The sequence below is a fragment of the Panthera pardus genome, unplaced genomic scaffold (assembly GCF_024362965.1).
Source record: "Panthera pardus isolate Hobbes unplaced genomic scaffold, ASM2436296v1 HiC_scaffold_10, whole genome shotgun sequence".
Classification (NCBI taxonomy): domain Eukaryota; kingdom Metazoa; phylum Chordata; class Mammalia; order Carnivora; family Felidae; genus Panthera; species Panthera pardus.
Genome location: NW_026526655.1, coordinates 51,036,455 through 51,053,750, shown reverse-complemented (window position 1 = coordinate 51,053,750; position 17,296 = coordinate 51,036,455). Strand labels below are relative to the sequence as shown.

The 17,296-nt window shown below is 36.7% G+C and overlaps 1 protein-coding gene across 2 annotated transcripts in view; it reads left to right on the top strand.

Moving 5' to 3' along the window:
* DNAJC10 (DnaJ heat shock protein family (Hsp40) member C10) overlaps positions 1 to 17,296 on the top strand; it is a 52,851-nt gene that overhangs the window by 8,014 nt on the left and 27,541 nt on the right. For both annotated transcript variants that reach the window (XM_053907153.1, XM_053907156.1), the window contains exons 5-10: positions 10,487 to 10,569; positions 10,861 to 10,992; positions 11,381 to 11,474; positions 12,516 to 12,593; positions 16,325 to 16,368; positions 17,010 to 17,147. In XM_053907153.1, coding sequence (XP_053763128.1) covers positions 10,487 to 10,569; positions 10,861 to 10,992; positions 11,381 to 11,474; positions 12,516 to 12,593; positions 16,325 to 16,368; positions 17,010 to 17,147 — 569 coding nt within the window. The remainder of the gene's footprint in view (positions 1 to 10,486; positions 10,570 to 10,860; positions 10,993 to 11,380; positions 11,475 to 12,515; positions 12,594 to 16,324; positions 16,369 to 17,009; positions 17,148 to 17,296) is intronic.

Below are 17,296 nucleotides of genomic sequence, written 5' to 3'. Positions count from 1 at the left end.
GTATCAGTGGAAGATCTTGCACATAAAGAGGATGGTAGCCGATCCAATAGGAACAAATGATCATTGTCCCCAGGCTCCGCTGTGGTACCATTAGATATAATAAAAGATGTTGAAGGGTCGTTTAACTTACCTGGTTGGGTATTTTAATTACCAATCTCAAATTGTAAAATTATTTCCCCCTTTTGGGAGAAAGGAATTCTGGCATAATATTTTCTAAGAAATCTCAGCCTGATAACTGAATGGGGTGGCAGAACTAAGGAGAAAAAAGTGTGTACTCCTTAAAGGGCCTAGACAAAAGGGGATAGGATGATAGATAGGAACCTGCAGAGGTTGATTCAAGACCCCCACTGTTTGAACTGTTTTAGTATGCTGAAGCAGGTCTATTTCATAGCAGTGAGATGGAGCTTCCAGACTGTAGCTCTGGTGTCAAGGACAGAGAGAAATGCATTCCCAATCTGGAGAGTGATTTCCCCAACCTGATGAAGTGGGAAGATTGGGAAGACCACTTGTAGTTCCTTGGAGTCCCATCATTGGGAATTAGGAGGACATTGGAAAGGCTGGCTAGAGGGCTGAAGATGTCTGAAGCAGTTAAGAGGGTAACAATCTTTTTTCCAATGTCCTGGCTCTTTGCAGTAATAGAAAGTAGGAGGTTTTTGGTTTTGCTTAGGGGCTTTCATTTGCTGGAATTGAAAATTAAGAATTTTAGTGGTCTTTCAGGTAATTCGTCTAGGGTGCAAGCAGGCTGGTTTGCCAAATTAAATCTAGAGTGGACATAGTTTCACATTCATCTTGGTTCTTTTAATTAAAAGAGAAAGACCCCAGTTCAGCCTGCTAATAAACATAAAGTTAAATGCTACCTGTGTGGATTCAACATCTACAGCAAGATCAGAATTTTCTTTAAAGACAGTTTGAATGATTGTAATAGTCATGAATAGATTCATCAGGCTTTTGTGCAAGCCTAAATTTAGTTCCAATCAACAGGCCTAGGAAAGGCCACTGTAATTTCTCCGTGGAGGTTTCCAGCCAAGTGTTCTGATGTCTTGCCAAAAGTTAGGGATCTGTTTGTGTGATTGAATCCCTTTCAGGATGTTTCCACTGGGCTAGTTTCTCCACTCCTTGGCCTGGCCCAGTTCATCTACAAGCATGTAGACTAACTGATATATATCTGAGAAACCAGGATGGTAAGTTTGAATAACACTGCTAAAATCTTCAGCAAATCTATGGGGGTCCTCAGTCACTTTAGGAAACTCTTTAACTATGGCTTGTGAATTCAGCCTTAGTCCAGGGAACAGAAGAAATTTGGGGGTTATTTGGATCCTCAGAAGTCTCTAATGGGGCAGGTTTTAAAAGGTTTAGGAGAGGAGAGAGCTGGGAGAGATTCTGAGGAAGAGAAGTTCAGTGAGAGAATTTGCATGAGGAAACCAAGGGTATAGAAGAGGTGAGGCCTGAGGGAGGATGATGGCAATGGAGTTGGGCTTGAGCAGGAGGGGGGCTGCCAGGAGTCTTGAGACCAGATGGGTTGGGGAAGGGAGGCCTTGGAAGCCTTTTTGTCTTTTTTTAGTTGTTTGCCTCAGTCAGTGTAGAAATTATATTTTATAGAGGCAATTTTAGGTTCCTGATAACGTTTGGATGCTTCCAAATGCCAATCCATGTAGACATCTCATTCAGTTTTGACAGTTGTAGAGCCATGTCTATCCAATTTAGTTTTGCGAAAAGTCGGTTTAAGGAAATCAAAAGTTCACTGTAATGGCCATTGAAGTTCTAAATTATGTTTAGTTAAGTGGGTCCATTTAGTTAGAAATAGGCATGAGGAAGGACCGTAGTTTTAAACATAAAACCAGCTGGGGTCCTAGAAGTGGAGGTGCCCTAGAAAAACATTTTGATGACTGGGATCCCATTTCTTAGAGGTTTTTTTTCTAAGGCAAAAAGAAAAATTCCAATAGATACAGCCTGATTCCATAAGGAATCAGACTGAAGACCAGCACAGTTCCAACAGGAACAGTCCAGTTCCAGAAAAGAGGTGACCGAAGGCTAGCACTTTCCCAACAAAAACAGTTTCTATAGAAATGGTGTGTCACAAAAAGGAGTTGAGCCAAAGGTCGACACAGTTCCAACAGGAGCAGTCTGGTTCTAAAAAGGAGTTGGACCAAAGGCCAAACAAGTACTCTTAAGGACAAAGCCTTGAAACAAATCCTGAATAAAGCTTGGAGAGCTTAGAACACAGAGAACAGAACTTGAAATCCAGGAAAAAAGTTAACCTCAAACTCCAGGTTTGTAAGGAAGCAGTATGCTCAGTTGGCTCTGTGGATACCTGCGCTTGTTTGCTCGCCAGTCTCCTGGTTGTTGGGGGTCCTGTCTGGATCCCATGGCTGATCACCAAGTAATAATAATGTAACATTAAAATAGTTGTTTTACTAGCAAAAGAATGGGTTTATTGAGGAATAGCAGAGAACTGCGTTTTGGGATATGCAAGCTAGGGCAAGATTGTAGGCAAGGTCCAATAAACAAAGGAGAAGAACGTTATTTTATGGAGAAGGAGGAAGTTGGGAGGGGTTCTGAATGAAAATCCATTGGGAGGAAAGCAAGAGTTCAGGGTAATGACAGTTTCTCGCGGGCTGATATGTAGAAGTAGTCAATTTCTTATAGGAAATTCAAATACATCTTTTCTTGTTGAGGCCTATAATTGATGATTCTTTTCTGTTGATGATGATTCTCTTGGGGTCTGTAATTGACAATTCTTCCTGTAATTGATGCTGAGAGGTATGGCTCCTCATTCTAGTCTCTGACTCTAGTGAAGTTACCCTTTAATAATTTTCACAGTATAGGGGCACCTGGGTGGCTTAGTCAGTTAAGCGTCCCACTTCAGTTCAGGTCATGATCTCGCGGTTTGTGGATTCTGAGCTGATAGCTGAGCCTGCCTCAGATCCTGTGTCTCCCTGTCTCTCTGCCTGTCCCCTACTCGCACTCTGTCTCAGAAATGAATACATGTTAAAACAGATTTTTAATTTTTTTAAATAATAATTTTCACAGTATACACCATGTATCAAATAATGTTCTTTGCAGAATGTGGGGCAGTATACTTTTTTAAGACAGTGTTTTAATTTATTTGAGAGAGAAAGAGAGAGAGGGACGTGCACATGCAGAGAAGGAGCAGAGAGAGAGAGGGAGATAGAGAATCCCAAGCAGGCCACTTGCTGTCAGCACAGAGCGTGACACAGGGCTCCATATCAGAAACATGAGATCATGACCTGAGCCAAGATAAAGAGTTAGATGCTTAACCGACTCAGCCACCTAGGCATTCCTAAAACGTTATAATTTCTGCCAAGAAATGCATAAGTATGTATACTAAAAAAAAAAAAAAAGAGTAAAAGTAATACATAGCCCCAGATCAGGTCAGGACAGGTTTGGAAGCCCGGGGAACTTGCTGCGAACTTGCAAACTTCCAGTCTGGGAGCTTTTGGATTGCAGAGTTAGGGGTAACTTTGTGGTTATTTTGGAAGCAGATTTCTTTTGACTTTGACTTATGTGAAAATGGTTATAAAAATACAGTTCTATTGCAGTTTTCCATTGCATTTTAGAAAATTTTAAATACTGGATTAGTCTTACACTTTTCAGAGTTTGTACAAGTATAATGAAATAGGTTTACTCTTTTCTATTTTGATCAGTATATTTTATTTCAAATTTCAATTGTTTTGCTCTATTATAATCTCTAATTTAGAAATGAAAAATAGCATCTAGCTGCAATAAATGTATATGTATGTTTCTTACATACATCATTATAAAAATATATATTATAGTTACTTGATTTTGAACAGTTTCTTCTGACCAAGAATTTTATTCTTATTTTTTACATCCTGTCGGTAAGCTCCAGCCTACACAGAGCTATCTAGTACATCACTTTGTCCATAGACTCAACACATGAACGCTTGTTCAAGTTCTGAGTGGAGTGAATAGAAAACGTACCTTCCATCCAAAGGAGATTGAAGAAACTTTGATTATTTTAGATTGTTGGTAGACAGAACTGATGGTATGAGCTGCATGTAGTTGTAGGAACCTATTGCCTTCCTGTATGGTTATTATTATCGCTCGTCTGTTAGTCTGCCAGTGAGTGTTTTGTGGACCAGTGGGGCAGAAAACTGGATTTGGAGATATAGTTGGAGGCACTGAACAGAACTTGCAAGCTAATGAGCCCACCCAGGAAGGGGAGACTTCCCTGATATACACTGTATATGGGTTCAAACTTTTTTCAGTGTGTCACTATGGAACAGTTAAGAATTGCTAATATTTCATATAGAACCCCAAGGAGTAGTTAAAAATACAGCCACAAAACCTTAGAGGTAAGTTTTCAAAAGCAATAAATAATACTGATAGGTTCAGTGTATAGTTGTTGCCATTGCATCTCATGTCTGATACTACTTTGTGTGTTACTGGGGTGAGACTAGCTGGTCCTGAGTGAAGTTTTAGTTGAAGAAGCTGAGGTGAGGTGGCGAGAGAGTAGTATCAATTTGTACTTGTATAAATATCACATTAGCCTTCTTGGTTGTGGGTCTCTTTCTATTACCAGTTATTTCTATTCGTTTGGGTTACTCAGGCTTGTCTTTTGTATAACTAATCACACGTATAATTACAAAGATATTTTAAAGTTATGTATGTTCTCTCTCTTGAGAGGAGTTACGCTATCTTCTAGGGTGAGGTCACTAACAATCTCAGATCAGCTTTATCCAAGCAGGGACTGCGATCGAAAAGCTGAGCTTTTTGGACTTTGAGAGGACTGGTCACTTTCCAGTTCATCTTTATTCACAGGACCCTTTCTTCTATGTGTCCACTCCCATTTTTGTCCCTCTAGCCTCCTGAATGTATTGAAAACTCTGCTCAGTATCTTGCCTATCAACTACCTTTTCTAACATTGGCTCTGTGATTTCCACCTGCTCCCATACTTTGGCCCCGCAATTCTTTACTACATTGGTAATTCTCTGATGCTTTCAACAGAAATCTTTTATATTTTGTCCAATTTTGCAGTTGTATTGGGAGAGTTAGTCCAAATTACATAGTTCACTTTTATCAGGAGTGAACTCCAGAATGCTTAACTATAGTACAGAAGAGAAAATGTGTTTAATAAACTCACTTTGAAAGCTTTAAAAATGTTCTTCTTCCCCTTGAACATGGTGCATATTATCTTTTTACATGTCACAGAAGAATATGATATCTGTCATGATAAGCAGGTTCTAGACAGTATCTGCAGGAGCAGAGGACATCTTGCACTTACACTAGTCATTCTGAGTAGTGCCTACACAGTATAGGCATCCTTTTGAAGAAATGCTCAAGAAATGACAGAGGAGCTCACAGCGCCTCTGCCTCTTTTTTCCTTTTTCTTCTTTTTTTACATCCCCATCATTTCCTAATAAAGAGAAATCTAGGATTTTGTTCAATTAAAGTTTGTCAGAAAACTTTTCTTTGGAGAGTAGTTAGTGTTATTTTCAGGGTCTTCTTATCATGAACCAGACATACTTAACACTAGTTAACACAAGGTATAAGGGCATCTAGCAAAACTTTCCATTCAGTGTGTTGGAAATGATGCAAAGCACAGCCCATAAAGGGTGAATTTCTGAATATTCTGGGCCTTGTTTGCTAGAGTAGGTGCAATAACTGGATCCTTAGTTAGGTTTTGAAGAATCTCAGGAATGTGGGCTATACTGGATTGCTTCTCATCGACGTAGGCTTTTTTTTTTTTTTTCTTGGAACCCTTTTCCTTGGACCAAGAATGATGAAATTCTAGCATTGGAAACAATTACACAAACTTCCTTTAACTAATATACTACATTTTCTACCTTTTTCCCATAATATATCAGGGAGTGAATTATTCCTCAGTCAATAAAATGAATCAATGAAAAATTAAATATCCTCTAAAAGGCTTCATTTTGAGGGACAAAATTGTGGCGAAGTTTTTTTTTTAAAGTGTAGTGTCATAGAGCTGTTGTTGTTTCAAAAGAGTGCTGTCTGCCAGCAGGTCCTGTGCTGCCTCTTTCTGAGTTGTTACAACAAAGTCCTGTCAACTAATATGTGGTCATATTAGAATGTTTTGTAGATAAGTAGAAGAGAATGATATTAAAATACTGCTATAATTAGTGAGCAAAAGTTCCTATTCCAGGCAATTAATATTTATCATATTTAATCCTCACAACAGTCCTCGATATTACTAGTTTTATTTTCAGAAATTACAAACTGCATTTCAGGAAGAAAACATATGCTTAAGTTCAGCTAATAGGTATTTGTGGTATATTTTATTTTAATCATCTATGTTGATTGTTTATCCTTGAGGTGCTCCTTTGTGATGGAGAATTATACATCCCACTCTGTAGAAGTCAGGCGTGACTATATGACTTGCTTTGGCTGATGAAATGTGAACAGAAGTAATGGATGTCACCTCTGGCCAGAAGTTTTTTTTTGTTTGTTTTAATTTTTTTTAACGTTTATTTTTGAGACAGAGAAAGACAGAGCATGAACGGGGGAGAGTCAGAGAGAGGGAGACACAGAATCTGAAACAGGCTCCAGGCTCTGAGCTGTCAGCACAGAGCCCGACGCGGGGCTCGAACTCACGGACCGCGAGATCATGACCTGAGCCGAAGTCGGCCGCTTAACCGACTGAGCCACCCAGGTGCCCCCTGGGCAGAAGCTTTAAAAGCTAGCATGTGTTCACCATTTTGCTCTGTCATGAGAAATAAGAATGTTCAAAATAGAGCCTTCTCCCTGCCAGGGGTCAGCGGTGAAATGATTTGGAAGAGCGTTGCAGCCAACTTAGTATAAGATTGTGATAGATGGTAGAATAAACCTTTATTGTCAGCCCATGACATAATTGGAATCATCTGTTTTCTGTAGCTTAACCTTTCCTGACTGACACAGTACAAGACAGGACATGCGCTCAAATTCATGTCAAAGCCCATGCTTATGCTACTCTTTTTTTTTGTTGTTTTTTAAGGGAAATAAACCTATTAGCCTAAGAGTTATTCATCAATGTTTTCTTATTGACCTATACCCTATACTTTAGTTTTCTCTTACTTTGTAATTTATGCTTTTCACTCTTAGATCTATCTCTGTTATCTCTTCTCTTTGTGACCTCATCCTATTTTGACGTTTTTCTGGGCCACAAAGTTACTAGCTGTGTCACATTTTAAAATATACTTGTTTTATTCTATGTTGCTGGGTTTTGGAAAAACATCCCATTGAGCTTTAATAACATGGCATTAAGAATATTTTTAATCTTAGTCAACAAGAGTGGGAACCGAGCAAACATGATAGAAGTGCTCTATGAAAACGAAGTACCAAATAGACATTTTTTTCCTCTGAACAAGGTTTTGTGTCAAATGCCATTCAGATTTGTTATATGTCATATTTTTATTGAAGACTTATAACAGTCCTATTTTGTCTAATCATTACTTTATCTTTTCATATATAAATACCCACCTCATTAGTTATTTATAGCTAATGAAATAATCCCATTTCTGTTAAAGTTTGCACTAAGTTTATTTAAATTTCACCTAAATTATTACCAGTTGGGGGCCTAAGTCAGGGTGGCAATTATTTCAACCACTTAGAGTGGTTTGTTGGTCATACTTTCTAAACATTGCCACGGAACAACTTATCCTAAATTACACACTTTACCTGTAATATACAGATTAACTTTTTTTTCCATAGATCCATGTGTCTTACAATTGAAGGTAAACATTGAATCTTGCACGTTTCTATCTAACCTAAATTAGTTATGCATATTTAAAATAGTATGTTTGAGGGGCGCCTGGGTGGCTCAGTCACTTAGGCATCTGACTTTGGCTCAGGTCATAATCTTGCGGTCTCTGAGTTCAAGTCCTAGTATGGGGCTCTGCTGACAACTCAGAGCCTGGAGCCTGCTTTGGATTCTGTGTCTCCCCCTCTCTCTGCCCCTCCTGCACTCACATTCTGTGTCTCTCTCAAAAATAAATAGTAAAATAATAATAAATAAAATGGTATGTTTATTTTGGTATCTTACTATAATTACATAATTTATGAAACTTCCTTAAAATTACTAATAACTGATTTTGATAATGAAATTATACAGAAACACTTATACCAAAAGCAAATTGTCTTTGCCTTTTTACCTTGAATGTTAGAGTGCATCCTTACAGGGTTAAAAAAGTTTTTGTTTATTTTTTGAGTATAGTTGACACGGAGTGTTACATTAGTTTCAGGTATACAACAAAGTGATTGAACAACTCTGTATGATGCTGCTCTCACCACAAGTGTAGCTACCATCTGTCACTGTGTAACTCTATTACAACAGTGTTGACTATATTCTCTACAACTGTCTTTTATTCCTGTGACTTATTCCATAACTGGGAGCCTGTATCTCCCACTTCCCTTCACCCATTTTGCCCTTTGCTCACACCTTCCTTCCCACTGGAAACCATCGTTTGTACTTATATGTCTGATTCTGCTGTTTGTTTATTCATTTGTTTTGTTTTTTCGATTTCACATAAAAGTGAAATCCTATGGTGTTTGTTTTTCTGATTTATTACAGTTAGCGTAATACCCTCTAGGTTCATCCATATTGTCATAAATGGCAGGATCTCCTTTATAATGTTTATTTTTGAGAACGAGACAAAGTGAGCAGGGGAGGGGCGGAGAGAGAGGGAGACACAGAATCCAAAGCAGGCTCCAGGCTCTGAGCCATCAGCACAGAGCCCAATGCGGGTCTTGAACTCACAGACTGCAAGATCACGACCTGAGCCGAAGTAGGATGCTTGACTGAGCCACTCAGGCGCCCCCATGTACACCACATTTTTAAATCCATTAATCTGTCAATGGATACTTGGGCTGCTTCCACATCTTGGCTGTTACAAATAATGCTGCAATAACCAAAAAGATGCATGTTATCTTTCAAATAAGTGTGTTTGTTTTCTTTAGGTAAATACCCAGTAGTGAAATTACCAGATCATATGGTACTTCTGTTTTTAATTTTTTGAGGATCCTCTCTGCACCAATTTACATTCTCATCAACAGTCCACCAGTGTTCCTTTTCCCCATGTCCTTACCAACATTTGTTATTTTTTGTCTTCTTGATTCTAGCTGTTCTGACAGGTGTAAAGTGATATCTTATAATGGTTTTGATTTGCTTTTCTCTGATGATTAGTGATTTTCATATGGCTAATGGCCATCTGTCTGTCTTCTTTGGAAAAACATCTGTTCAGATTCTCTGCACATTTTTAATCAGATTGTGTGCTTTTTTGGTGTTGAGTTGGATAAGCTTTTTATATATTGTAGATATTAATCCCTTATCAGATATATCATTTGTGAGTATCTCCTCCCATTCAGGAGGTTGCTTCTTTTGTTGATGGTTTCTTTGCTATGCAAAAGCTTTTTATTCGGATGTAATCCCAGTAGTTTATTTTTGCTTTTGTTTCCTTGGCTTTAGGAGACATATGTAGAACAATGTTGCTGCAGCCAGTGTCCAAAGAAATTACTGCCTGTGTTCTCTAAGAGTTTGCATCGGTCATTTTATAGATTATAATGCATAATGTGTTGTTGGCTGGATATCATGTGGTATTCAGATCCATTAGCTTAACAAATACATATTTGTTTTAAATTGTTAAAAACCTTGATCTAATACTTTTTAATAATACAGTTTTCCAAGGTAAATGACTTAAGGGCAAAGTTTAAATTTAATCCCCACAGTCCTACTATATTGTGTAGTTCTCGTCTTTCATCCCCTCAGAATTTGAAGTAGCTGTTGGAATTGACTGACACAGGTATTTAAGCTGTGCTGCAGATAGTAGATGAACTTCAGTCCCCATCTCTCACTGTTTCTCTTCTTCATCTCTCTCATCCACACAAACTCCTGGATGAGGTTTGGCTGCTGATGCCTTGTGCCACCTCTTTTCACAGTTTCATGGTGACAAGTGTCCTGAAGCTCAGGGTTGCTCTTTATTCAAGTATGTGCTTAAAAGGTTGTTTTTTTTTTTAAGGTATTGTCAGTTTGATAGCTGATATACAGCTGACCCTTGAACAATGAGGAGGTTGGGGGAACTGAGCCCCCTGCCTCTGCAGTTGAAAATCCAAATAAAACTTTTGACTCTCCCGAAAGTTATTAATAGATTTCTGTTGATAGAAGCCTTACCAATAACATAACAGTTAACATATATTTTTCATATATGTTATGTACTGTATATTTATAGTAAATGAGAATAAATTATTAAAATCATAAGAGCAAATACATTTACAGTACTATACTGTATCAGAAAAATACACATATAAGTGGACTACACAGTTCAGATCCATGTTGGTCAGGGGTCAACTGTAGTCTGTTATCGTTTTATAGAAAAACTTGTATAGAAAATGACAAAGGCAGTATGAAAGATATAGGCCTGCCTTCTTCATTCTGATCTTAACAAAACTTTAAAGTATGTAGAAACCTTTAATAAATAATTCTAAGTTGTTTTGGTTTTATATGCTTTAGATGCTGCTGTTAATTCTGGAGAACTGTGGTTTGTGAACTTTTACTCCCCAGGATGTTCACACTGCCATGATTTAGCTCCCACAGTATGTATTTTTTACATCCTGATTATTAAAGTTTTATTACTTCTAATCTGTTGAGTGCTTTTTTAATGTATGAGGATTTTTTTCTATTAATAGTAATGATAACTATCAATTGTCAAATACTGCATACTTGTATGATTTTAAAATACTAATAATACATAATGAATGAATGAATGAATGAATGAATAAATAAATAAATAAAAATACTCTCCTTTGAAAATGTATAGCTTGGAGAGTGTTCAAGCAAAGACAGATTATCTTATCAGAGAAATACTTGTTCATTTTTTCTCATAGTGGAGAGACTTTGCTAAAGAAGTAGATGGATTACTTCGAATCGGTGCTGTTAACTGTGGCGATGATAGAATGCTTTGCCGAATGAAAGGAGTCAACAGTTATCCCAGCCTCTTCATGTTTAGGTCTGGAATGGTAAGGGGTAAAGTTGGCATTTTTTCATTTGGAACCTTAATGATAAAAATACTAGTGAAAAACCACTATGTCGTTTTGTAGAATGTTTTGGTTTTTAAGTCCTATTTTAGGTGCCATCTACCTAGGCTCTAGTCATAGTAAACATTTTGGATTATGTTATGAATACATTCAATGCCATTACTTTGACCTTTTTTACTTCAAAATTAAATGTTTGCCATCAGTTTCTGTCTTAACACAATTTAACCATTATAAATGTTGTACTCTTGAGAGAGAGTGCTTATTGTATATAAAATAATGTACAATTAAAAGTATTCAGTAATACTTTCAGTGAATTTTTAAAAGAAATAGTAAAAGATGCTTCTCTTTTTACAAAAAAAATAAATAATAGGCCGCAGTGAAATATCATGGTGACAGATCAAAGGAAAGTTTGGTGAATTTTGCCATGCAGCATGTTAGAAGCACAGTGACAGAATTATGGACAGGTAATTTTATTTTCTTCATTTGTTTTATTTTCAAGGATACTTTGAAAATGGTATTTTAAGTTTTCTCCAGTAACAGGGTTAACATTTTGGTCATATTGAAATTTTAAAGTATCTTTTCCATGTTTTTTAGAAGGGAATTTTGTTTTTTAATCTGACCTCTGCTAAATAATTGGCATTTAACAAATGAATCTTATCTGTATAGAACAAACAGTTAAGATGTGGGAAATGAATATGATGTGATGTGAGGTGAAACAACTTTCAAAGTAGAACTGAATGTCTAGTTAACGAAGTGTTTTATTGTTCTCGTAAGTGTACTGCATCAGGCCATCACTTCCTGCCCAGCCAGTGTAATTTGAAAGTTTAAAAACTCTGACTTCTAATCTTAGACTTCTGATGCATCAAGTGACTTTAGGTGGATTATTTAACTACTCTGTGGTACCCATGAAATGGTAGTATTCACATCTAGTAAGGTGTTCGTGTCATTCATTAAATACAAGTTACGTCTCGGAAACCGTGTTAAATGTTAGAGCTGCAGTAATAAAATATATAATCCCTGCTTCAAGGGCCTCATTATTTTAGCAAGTAAGGCATGAGTAAAACCATTAAAATGCAATGTAGTAACTACTATGATAGAGGCAATCTTAGAGAAACATGAAGAACATAAAAACTCCGATGTGGAAAAGAGGAAGGGTTAGAAAAGACTTCTTGAATGAAGTCAGACCCAACCTGCCATGGAAATGAAGCCTTTAAAGATCACTGTGAACTTGGTAAACTGGCAGTGCTTCATCATGAATCTGACAAAAAGACGGGCAGTGAGTGGAGTGGCCTGGGGGGAGACATGGCTAGCTGAATGGGCAGACAAAGCTCAGACCACAGGGGCCTTGGTTGCCACTTTTAGTTTCTTTCTTAATGAAATGATGAATTTAGATTTTATGTGATGAAAACAATGGAGAGTTAGTATAGGAATTTGACATGCTTCAAGAGGATTTTTATGAATTCCGGAATTCAAAAAATAGGTAATTTGCTTTATTTTCTTTTAAGGAAATTTTGTTAACTCCATAGAAACTGCTTTTGCTGCTGGTGTTGGCTGGCTGATCACTTTTTGTTCCAAAGGAGGAGGTAATTTTACTTGTTACTTTGTTATGTTGAAGAAATCATAACACTTAATTTTTAGGTGGCAATATTTTTTTCTTCAGTTTTATTGAGATATAATTGCCTTATAACATTGTGTAACTTACGGGTATACAACCTATTGATATACTACGTATATTGCAAAATGATTACCACCATAGCATTAGCTAACATCCCCAACCTGTCACATAAGGACAATTTCTGTTTCATGGTAAGAACATTTAAAATCTACTTTCTTAGCAATTTTTGAGTGTATAATATAGTAGTATTAGTTATAATCACGATGCTCTACATCACGTTCCCAGAACTTGTTAATCTTATAACAGGAAGCTTGTACCCTTTGACTAGGTGTCAGTCTTTTTTTTTTTTTTTTTTTTTTCAACGTTTATTTTATTTTTTGGGACAGAGAGAGACAGAGCATGAACGGGGGAGGGACAGAGAGAGAGGGAGACACAGAATCGGAAACAGGCTCCAGGCTCTGAGCCATCAGCCCAGAGCCTGACGCGGGGCTCGAACTCACGGACCGTGAGATCGTGACCTGGCTGAAGTCGGACGCTTAACCGACTGCGCCACCCAGGCGCCCCATGGTGTCAGTCTTAAGTATGCTGCCATAATTGATTATTCAGTACTTCAAACTATAATATATATCTGAGCATAATTTTTTATTTAATGAATATCTACCTTTTTTTGTTATTTTACACTTGTTATAAAATTATTAATTTGTTAAAGTTTCATTTATAACTTTGTTTTGTGGACAAGTTTTCCAGCTTAATTACATTCATTATAATTATACCTTCAGATAGCCACAGATGTGTTTGGCAGTTTGCAAAAATGATTAGTCGTTGGGGCGCCTGGGTGGCTCAGTTGATTAACCTTCCATCTTCGGCTCAGCTCATGATCTTGTAGTTCGTGAATTCAAGCCCTGCATCGGGGCCCTGTTCTGACAGTGTGGAGCCTGCTTTGGGTCCTCTGTCTCCCTTTCTGTCTGCCCCTCCCCCACTTGTAGTTGTTGACAGATGTAACCCTCCCCAAATAATAATTTTTTGGTATTATGGACTTTTCTTCATACTTAACACATAAAAAATGTATGTATGTTTGCCTTATAAAATTATATACTTGAAGATGATAACTTTCCATTTCTAGGAACCTTTCCACCAGTAAATTAACTTGAAAATTCAGTACCCCATGTACCAAACCACAAACTCCATTCAAACAATGAGATTGGCCCAGTGTTACAAAATTCATTAACATGTTTTTATACGTTTAATCCTAACATGGGTCTTTAACCCAAACTTTACCTATCAGCTTTATACTGTTCTGTTGCAAATGAATTGCCTTGCAGCTAAAATGAATCACTCACCCTATCCTGTAAGACCCATGTTAAGAAGGTATTGCCTTCAAGCAAAAATAACCCTTAGTCTAACAGTGAGGGATTTTGTTCCATTTTGGCCTAATGCAGAAATTTCTGTTCATTCCACATATTAAGAAAACTTAAACTTTCTGATATTCTTTTACTTTTCATCCCAGGTAAATTGATTTTACGTGTCTTTATAGGCTCTGTGGTGCTACAGTTTCCTTCTAAATCTGTCTCATTGTATCCCAATATTCATTTTTTTTTTAAACGTTTTTATTTATTTTTGAGACAGAGAGAGACAGAGCATGAATGGGGGAGGGTCACAGAGAGAGGGAGACACAGAATCTGAAACAGGCTCCAGGCTCTGAGCTGTCAGCACAGAGCCCGACGCAGGGCTCGAACTCACGGACTGTGAGATCATGACCTGAGCCGAAGTCGGACACTCAACCAACCGAGCCACCCAGGCGCCCCCCAATATTCATATTTTTAAGAGCTTCCGTGAAAATGAAGAAGTTATTTTAAGATTGTATAATATTTTAGGAAGGAAAGCTTCTATATTCCTTTTGTGAGATTAGCATTATCCTGATACCAAAACCAAAAGACCCTACAGAAAAAGAGAACTACAGGCCAATCTCTCTGATAAACATAGATGCAAAAATCTTCAACAAAATATTAGCAAATCGAGTCCAACAGTACACTAAAGAAAAAAAACATTCACCATGATCAAGTGGGATTTATTCCTGGGATGCAAGAATGGTTCAACATTAGCAAATCAATCAGTGTGATACATTACATCAGCAAGAGAAAAGATAAAGATATGATCATTTCAGTAGGTACATAAAAAGCATTTCACAAAGTACAACATCCATTCATGATAAAAACTCTCAACAGAGTAGGTTTAGAAGGAACATACCTTAACATAATAAAGGTCATATACAAAAAACCTACAGCTAACATCACACTCAATGATGACAAACTGAGAGCTTTTCCTCTAAGATCAGGGACAAGACAAGGATGTCCCCTCACCACTTTTATTCAACATACTAGTAGAAGTCATAGCCACAGCAGTCAGACAAGAAAAAGAGATGAAAGACATCCACATCGGTAAGAAAGAAGTAAAACTTTCACTGTTTGCAGATGATATGATACTATATATAGAAAACCCTAAAGACTCTACCAAAAAACTATTAGAACTGATCAATAAATTCAGTAAGTCACAGGATACAAAATTAGTATACAGAAATCTGTTGCATTTTTATACACTAATAATGAAGCCACAGGAAGAGAAATTAAGAATTTAGAATTGCACCAAAAAAAAAAAAAAAAAAAAAAACCTAAGAATAATCTCAACTAAGGAGGAGGGAACTAAGTTTAGTTCCCTCAACTAAGGGAAGACCTGTACTCTGAAAACTATAAAACACTGATGAAAGAAACTGAAGATGATACAAGCAAATGGAAAGGTATTCCATGCACATGGATTATAAGAACAAATGTTGTTAAAATCTCCTATGCTATCCAGATCAATCTGAAAATTTAATGCCATCCCTCTCAAAATACCAACAGCATTTTTCACAGAAGTAGAACACATAATCCTAAAGTTTGTATGGAACCACAAAAGACCCCAAATAGCCAAAGCAATATTGAAAAAGAACAAAACTGGAGGTATCACAATCCCAGATTTCAGGATATACTGCAAAGCTGTAATAATCAGAACAATGTAGTATTGGCGCCAAAAAAAGACACATAGGTCAATGGAACAGAATAGAGAACCCAGAAATAAACCCATGCTTATATGCTCAGTCTGTGACAAAGGAGGCAAGAATATACATGGGAAAAAGACAGTCCCTTCAACAAATAGTGTTGAGAAAACAACCACTTTAGTACACCATGATAAACACTAATTGTTTAATCCCTATATTGTACACCTGAAATTAACACTGTGTGTTAACTACTGTAATTAAAATTAAAGAAATAAAAGACTGTTATATTTTAAAGGTTCTTTATATGTTTTTATCATATAGATTTGTGACATTTTAGTTCCCCAAAATCATGAGATCTCTTCGATAAAGGGGATTGTTGATAGGAGCAGATTTGAGAGTAAGATCCAAAAGCGATTCTCTTTAACTAGAAACCTTAGGAAATTAACAGGAGAGAATGGAAAAATGTGTGAGAGTGCGTATGCACATGTGTGCTTGTGTGTGTGTATGCACATGTGTAGTATGAAACTTAGTAAATGTGTCATTCTTACCATTGGAGTCCAGTCAGTTGCCTTAGATTCAACATGGTAGTTTGTGGGAGGAAAGTCAAAAGGAAGTATAGACTTAATAAAGCTAAAATTATGTCATAATTTTTTTTTCCTCCCTAGATTGTTTAACTTCACAGACACGACTCAGGCTCAGTGGCATGTTGGTAAGCATCAGCTATTTTGCAAAACTATATGGCCATGTTAAGAAAGACATTTAAAAATTGATTCCAAATATTTCTTTGTAGTTGCTTGAAAATTTAACTCACTTATTTATAAATTTTGTTTTTTGATAAGTGTATTCATAGCTATAAAACTTCCTAACTAGAATTTTGGTGCTTTTATTCACTTCGAATATTCTGTAATTTAGTTATGAATTCTTCTTTAAACAAAGGAGTTTATATTTAGTGTTCGTATCATCTCCCAATTTTTTTTTGTACTGTTATGTTTTGTTATTTTGTTGCATATTTAGCTCTCATCATGCTATGGTTGAGGACATAATATGTGTGTTGTTGATACTGTAACACTACTGAAGTTCCCTTTGCTGCCTGGGAGTTTGTCAGGAAATTTGTGAAAGATCTATGTGTGCTCAATATGTTTTCTGTGTCTATTAGGTATAATTGTTTTATCTACTAGACCAACTTTATTAATCATGTTACTCCAATCTGCATCATTTATATTCCAAGTAAAGTTTTTTAAAAGTTTTAAATTTACAGTACAAAAGTTGGGGCTTTCTAAATAAAGCTAAATCCCTCGAACTTTCTCTTTTACTTACACGCGACCTATTTTTTGTTGCTTTGCATTGTAGGATGGTCTTGTTAACATAGGATGGATGGACTGTACCACCCAGGACAACCTTTGTAAAAGTTTGGATATTACGACAAGTACTACTGCCTATTTTCCTCCTGGCGCCACATTAAATAACAAAGAGAAAAGCAGTGTTTTGGTATGAATTACTTTAATTTCTTTACATATAGGTGAGCACACACATTCAAACATAATACACCATTTTGTAAACAAGGAAATGAGTCCATTTATAATGTTTAATTATTTAGAACAAATATTTAACTTTTGGGATTCTGTTTAATGGTAAAG